The following is a 7,117-nucleotide window of genomic DNA, read 5'->3' as shown; positions in this document are numbered from 1 at the left end:
CTGCTTAATCAAGACATATATAATGGTAGGCAATCCATTTGGACTGGCCACCTCTATGGTGGTGAGCGCAGCAAAGCTGCGCTTGTGCTTCTAGTATATACAAAAAAATGAAGCTGGAGGTGTGTGGATCACGGGGATCAGTGCACAAGTTTTATTTACATTCAGTGCAAACAGGCCCTTAAAAAGGCAGTCACCACAATCACAGACATGTACGACAACAAGTAAACTCATTAGCCGCAACGATGCTATTAGTATTTGAAAGGATCTCAAGATGACTAGAGGGGGTGAATAGGCAAATCTGAAACTTAAAACACTTTAAACAATGTCAGTAACACAGATGTACGGATACTCCGGTCGGATATATATCCGGATACTTCGGGTTTTATGTCCGGAGTTTCTGGAAATATTGTCCAGAGAGTCCGGTTATGAAATAATGTGTACACTAATAAGATATTGATGCTGCAATTTAGATCGAATAAATTTAGGCAAGCTAGGAGTACCTTAGGAGTGTTTCTAAATAGTTGTCTTACTCTAGAGACTAATATAATTGTAGATCGACCTCAAACCTAGAAGACTAGTCTCACAAGCAAATATCTAATAAAACTAATAAGAAGCACAAAAAGGAGACATAATTTGTTTCCCGAAGTTCACTCTCAAAGGAGCTACGTCTTTGTTGAAGAAGGATTCAAAAGACGGCGCTCAAGAACCCCTATGCTCCTCTTCCAAGGGTGAGACCAACGCTCAAACCCAAGGTTACTTACTATGTGTTCTTCCGAGAGGAATAGCGATTACAAACTTCTTGTGGTGCTCACAACTTGCTTGAACACTCACAAGCGACACCTAGCCGTCTAGGAGCTTGAGGCTCCAAGAGTTATAAACTTGAATCCACGGGTTAGGGGTGTTGTGCTCAAGAGATGGAATGGAAGCTTGCTAACACGAATCTTTGCTCTTGCAACAATCTCACTTGAATCCCCTAAGAAAATCACTCAAGAATGAAAGAGGGAAAGTGAGAAAGCTCTCCTTTTGCCTGCTGGCGTGTTCTGGTTCAAATGAGCAAGAGAGGGAGAAATGATGGGGTATGGGGGTATTTATACACTCTCTCACAGAAAACTAGCCGTTGGGTGAAGGGTACCCGGATACTCCGGCTATATGTCCGGATACTCTGGACATAGGGGTCCGGAGACTCCGGTCCCAAACTTCGGATGAGTAACAGTTACCCGGAGACTCCGGGTGACTGTCCGGATGCTCCGGATCATAATGTCCGGACATTCCGGACATTGAACCGGACAGTCTGGATAAACATGGATTTTCACAAGAAGGCTATTTTTAGTGGTAGCACTACTAGAAAACGGTCTATCGGTACCAGCACGTTAGTGCCGGTCAAAAACGAGCCGGCACTAACGTGCCTCAACAGTGTCAGGCGGGCACGTTAGTGCCGGCTAGAAATACCAGCCGGCACTAACGCGCCATCCCCCCAACTGTCAAACGGCTGCCACAACGGTCGAAACGCACGTTAGTGCCGGTCGGCATATCTAGCCGGCACTAACTTGGTCAATTACAAATTAGTGCCGGCTGTCGGCTCTAGCCGGCACTAAACGTAGACTGTTAGTGCCGGCTAAAGCCATCAGCCGGCACTAACTTGCCCCGTATATACCGGCCACCACATCCCAGCCCTCCCTCCATTTCATTTGCCACTCTTCTTCTTCCCGAGCCCTCCTTCGCTCTCATGGCGTGTTACAGGGGAGGTGCTGCCCATTTTTCCCCAAATTTGTGAGAGTTTCACCCATTCAAGTGCACCAAAGGTTAGTAGCTTCTTCCACTCTTCTTTCACGGTGTTTATTCTTTGTTTCATGCTTTCTAGATAAAGAAAATAGTGATTTTAAGGTTGAGGAAAAATGAGCATAATTTTCCGATTCGTTCATTAATTTGAGCAAAATAGAATCGATTTGTTACTTTTAGAGAAGGTTTTCTAGATAGTTTGACCATCACACATTTATAATAATTTTTTTGAATTATTTCACGGGACATGTGTATATGTTAATGTGCAAAATTTTAGGAATTTTAAGGATGAGGGACTTTTAATGTTATGAAAAAGAAACAAAACCATGTATACCATCTCATATCAAGTATGAAGAAATACCTTTTCCTTTAATTCATGAAAACATGACAAATAGACTTGGTGTTGTGGGGTTCATGGCCACAATACGAAACAAATCAGGGCACCCACTAGTTATTACATGCACAAGCCCAACAAACTGAAATCAATCCCGACAAAGCAAATGCACCATAGCAAGATGTACAAAAAGGGGGTCGTGATCTATTGGACAACCCGCACACAATAAATGCACAAGCCATATAATAATCTCTAGAAAAATTTCTGCAAATTATAAATATCCCGATGTATGTATAATTCAAAGCTTTGCAAATAAATCTTGAGTAAAACTACAGAGGAAATTCACTGTAGAACTTTTCGAACTGTACGGCTACTATTGAATGCAAGTTGATAAAGATTTCGTATATTTCCAATCAATATACATGTCCTAGATGTATTTCTTCCTATCCAACAAAAGGAATGATGCCATATCTCATTGGGGTGATATTGCTCCCAAGTCCCAATCAATTCGAACTCGAATCAAAGCAATGGTATGGCATATATTATGAAAAATTGCACAATAACCTTAGATGTCACTGCACTGAATAAATCCAAATGGCTGCAAATAAAACTTTCTCAAAACGATATATATGGATATTATTGTCATAATGCAAGGAGATTTATGTACTTAATACATAAGAATGGGAGGGTGTGAAGTGGGCACATGATTGTATTATAAATTTTTTAAGAATCATCAAAATCCTTCCCAAAACCATATTTAGAGGTTTCGAAAATGACATCCAAAAACGCAAGTCGTCACGAGAAAGCAACAGGGTAGTTGTAAAATAACAGAAACGACCCGGAACAACCGCGACCACGAACAAAAACCACCAACAAACTCGCAAAAACACAAGTCATCAACAAAGCAACAGGGCACTTGTAAAATCACATAAAATGACCCAGAACAACCGCAAATTAGAACTCGCAGTACTCGCCACGATTTAGGGTGTGTTCGTTTTCTGGGGCATAAAGTTTAGAGGGGTGACATGTGTATATGTTACTATGCATAATTTTAGGGATTTTAAGGATGAGGGACAATGAGCATGATTCACTAATTTGTTCATTAATTTGAGCAAGGTAGAATTGATTAGTTGCTTTTCAGAGAATGATTATTATATAGTTTGAACATCACACATTTAGAATGATTTTTTTGAATTATTTTATGGTGACATGTGTATATGTTATTGTGCCAATTTATTTTGCTATTTAGTTTAAATTTACTAGATAGGTGGCCTATGACACATTTACATTTTTTTGAATTACTTCATAGTAACCTGTTTTTAGAGATAATGAGCATGATTTTTTTTTAATTTGTACAGATGGACCGGCAATGGATGCACGGAAGCCGGAGCACCTCGGCGTGGATTCAGGGTTTAGATTCTTTTCTCAAGGCAGCAGTGGCAAATAGGTCGCCAAAGGGTTTAATGTGTTGTCCATGCAGTCTTTGCGAAAATAAAAAGGAATTTCGGAAAAGAGAAACTCTATGGAATCACCTGGCCTTGAATGGTTTTATGAGTAACTATAGCCTTTGGACTAAGCACGGCGAAGTTGGAGTTATGATGGAAGATAATGAAGAAGATGACGATGGTGATAACAATCTTCCAGATTGGGCATGGGTTCATGAAACAGGTAGCTTTCAAGATGAACCAATGGACGAGGGTGAAGCAAATGTTGAACAAGAGGAGCCACCTGACGAGCTAGGTCAGGCGTTGCTTGATGCACGGAAAGACAGTGACACTGTGAAGGAGGCATTAAAGTTTGAGAAGATGTTGGAGGATCACAAAAGGCCGTTGTTCCCTAATTGCAAACCGGAGCAGAAGAAGTTGGGTACCACGCTAGAGATGCTGAAATGGAAGGCAAGTAATGGTGTCACCGATAAGGGATTTGGTGAGCTATTAAAGATTGTAAAGAACATGCTTCCTGAGGGTAATGAACTGCCGTCAACAACATACGAAGCTAAAAAGATGGTTTGCCCTCTTGGATTGGACGTGCAGAAGATTCACGCATGTCTTAACGACTGCATCCTGTATCGCGGCGAATACGAGAACTTGGAAGCTTGTCCTGTTTGTAGCGCATTGCGGTATAAGATCAGGCGAGATGATCCAGGTGATGTTGATGGGGAGCCGGTAAAGAAGAGAGTTCCCGCAAAGTTGGTGTGGTACTTCCCTATAATACCACGTCTGAAGCGCTTTTTCAAAAACAAGGACAACGCTAAGTTGATACGGTGGCACAAAGAAGACCGTAAGGAGGATCACATGATCAGACACCCAGCAGATGGGTCCCAGTGGAGAAACCTTAACCGAGAGTATCCTCAATTTGACAACGACCCAAGGAATATAAGATTTGCTCTAAGTGCGGATGGAATGAATCCGTACGGTGAGTTTGGCAGCGCTCATAGTACATGGCCCGTGACCCTATGTATGTTCAACCTTCCTCCTTGGTTATGCCTGAAGCGTAAGTTCATCATGATGCCGGTGCTTATAGAAGGGCCAAAAGAACCTGGCAACGATATTGATGTGTTCCTGCAACCCTTGATGGATGATCTCTTACTGCTCTGGAAAGAAGAAGGTGTACATGTGTGGGATGAGTATAAACAGGAGTCTTTCAACCTCCGAGCTTTGCTTTTTGTATGCATCAATGATTGGCCTGCACTTGCAAAACTTTCGGGACAGTCGAATATGGGATACATGGCCTGCACCCACTGTTATGATGAAACCGATAGCATTTATTTGAAACACTGTAAGAAGTGCGTATACATGGGCCATCGCCGATTCCTTCCTACCGATCACCCCCTAAGAACCGAAGGGAAGCATTTCAAAGGAGAGTCCGAAACTCGTCGTAAGCCTCTGTTCCGTAATGGAAAGCGTGTGTTCTCGATGATCAAGGATGTGAAGGTAGTATTTGGAAAGGGTCCCGGTAGCCAACCTGTTCCGAAGGATGACCAGGGACATGTTCCAATGTGGAAGAAGAAATCTATATTGTGGAACCTACCTTATTGGCAAGTCTTACAGGTTCGCAACGCAATTGATGTGATGCATCTATCAAAGAATCTTTGCGTCAACCTACTAGGCTTTCTGGGAGTGTATGGTAAGTCAAAAGACACATTGGAAGCAAGGCGCGACATGTGGATGCTAGCCGGGCGACAAGGCTTGCAACCCGAGAAGAGAGACAAAGGACGCCACTATTTAAAACCTGCCAGCTATAATCTGAGTAAAGAGGAGAAGGAAATCATGTTCGATTGCTTGAACAGTATCAAGGTCCCGTCTGGGTACTCCTCAAATATACAGGGCATAATAAATGTGAAAGAGAAGAAAATTCAAAACTTGAAGTCCCATGACTGCCACGTTCTGATGACACAATTACTTCCGGTTATACTGAGGGGTGTTCTACCGGAAAATGTGAGATTGGCAGTTGTAAAGCTTTGTGCATTCATGAATGAAATTTCACAGAAAGCAATTAATCCAAATAATCTAATAAAGCTGCAGAAAGACATTGTCGAATGTCTTGTCAGCTTTGAGATGGTCTTCCCACCTTCCTTCTTCAATATTATGACACACCTTCTAGTTCATATTGTGACAGAAATAACTATTCTGGGTCCTGTTTTTCTACACAATATGTTCCCTTTCGAGAGATTCATGGCAGTATTGAAGAAGTACGTGCGTAAACGTTCTCGCCCAGAAGGATGCATTGCTAAGGGCTATGGAACCGAGGAGGTCATTGAGTTTTGCGTTGACTATCTTCCCGATCTCAATTCGATTGGGCTCCCCGTGTCACACCATGAGGGGCGATTAAAGGGAAAAGGCACACTAGGAAAGAAATGTAATGTGCACATCCCTTGTAGTGAATTCAGCCAAGCAAACTTCACGGTTCTTCAGAATTCATCCAAGGTGGCTCCATATATTGATGAGCACATGAATATTATACAGTCTGAAAATCCACAAAAGAATCTTTCTTGGATTACACGCCAACATATAAAAACTTTTGACGGCTGGTTTAGACGAAAATTATTGGGCAACAACACAGTTGATCAAGAACTTCAATGGCTGGCTAGGGGACCATCAATCACTGTCCAGCAATACCAAGGGTACGAAATCAATGGGTATACATTTTATACGAGAGCTCAAGACAAAAAAAGCACCAACCAAAACAGTGGTGTCCGTATGTGTATAGTAAACAGTAATGGAGAAAAGAACAACTACTATGGTGTCATAGAGGAGATATGGGAACTTGAATATGGACCCATAGTTGTCCCTTTATTTCGTTGCGAATGGGTGGCTGGAGGAGGCGTAACGAAGGACCGGTATGGGATGACCATAGTTGACTTTAAAAAGATTGGATATAAAGATGAACCATTTGTTCTAGCCAAGGATGTGACACAAGTGTTCTATGTGAAGGACATGTCGAGCAAACCGAAGAAGAAGTCAGATAAGACGTCTGAAGCAGACAAGGCTGGAAATGAGCCGAAACGGCACATAGTTCTTCCAGGAAAAAGAAAAGTTGTTGGAGTTGAGGATATTTCGGACAATTCGGAAGATTATGACCAGATTGATGACCTTCCTCCATTCTCAGTTGACGTTGACCCTAGCATCCTCTTATCCAAAGAGGACACACCTTACTTACGCTGTGATCACGCTCAAGGCACTTTCGTCAAAAGGAAGATTATCAATGTTCCAGTACATAATGATAATGAGTAGTAGTTTTTTTAAATTATGTATTGAATTCTCTCAATCAGTGATGTAATGTAACGCACCGCATCGTACTTATCTCAATTCTTGATACTATTTCTCCAATTATGACATAATATCATCTTCAGATAATATTATATTTTTGCATGGTATAAATATTATTTACATTCACAAATTTTGTATTACTAGAAGCATGAAACATTAAATTACAAACAAATAATCAAGTAATATGAGAATTGATTACATCATTGTATAGGGTACTATTGAAAAGTTTTTTGAA

General features: G+C 41.4%; 1 protein-coding gene across 1 annotated transcript; it reads left to right on the top strand.

Annotated features, from left to right (window-relative positions):
- Positions 1-3,576: 3,576 nt before the first annotated feature.
- Positions 3,577-6,804, top strand: LOC112902097 (the record flags this gene model as incomplete). Its single annotated transcript, XM_025971017.1, has 4 exons — positions 3,577-4,528; positions 4,640-5,163; positions 5,317-6,077; positions 6,204-6,804. Coding segments are annotated over exons 1-4 (2,838 nt in total), but the record flags the coding sequence as incomplete, so codon positions are not given.
- Between the last annotated feature and the right edge of the window lie 313 nt (positions 6,805-7,117).

This window comes from Panicum hallii, chromosome 8 (assembly GCF_002211085.1).
Source record: "Panicum hallii strain FIL2 chromosome 8, PHallii_v3.1, whole genome shotgun sequence".
NCBI classification, from domain to species: Eukaryota; Viridiplantae; Streptophyta; class Magnoliopsida; order Poales; family Poaceae; genus Panicum; species Panicum hallii.
The sequence above is the reverse complement of the archived record's forward strand: the minus strand, read 5'-3'. Positions and strand labels throughout refer to the sequence as shown.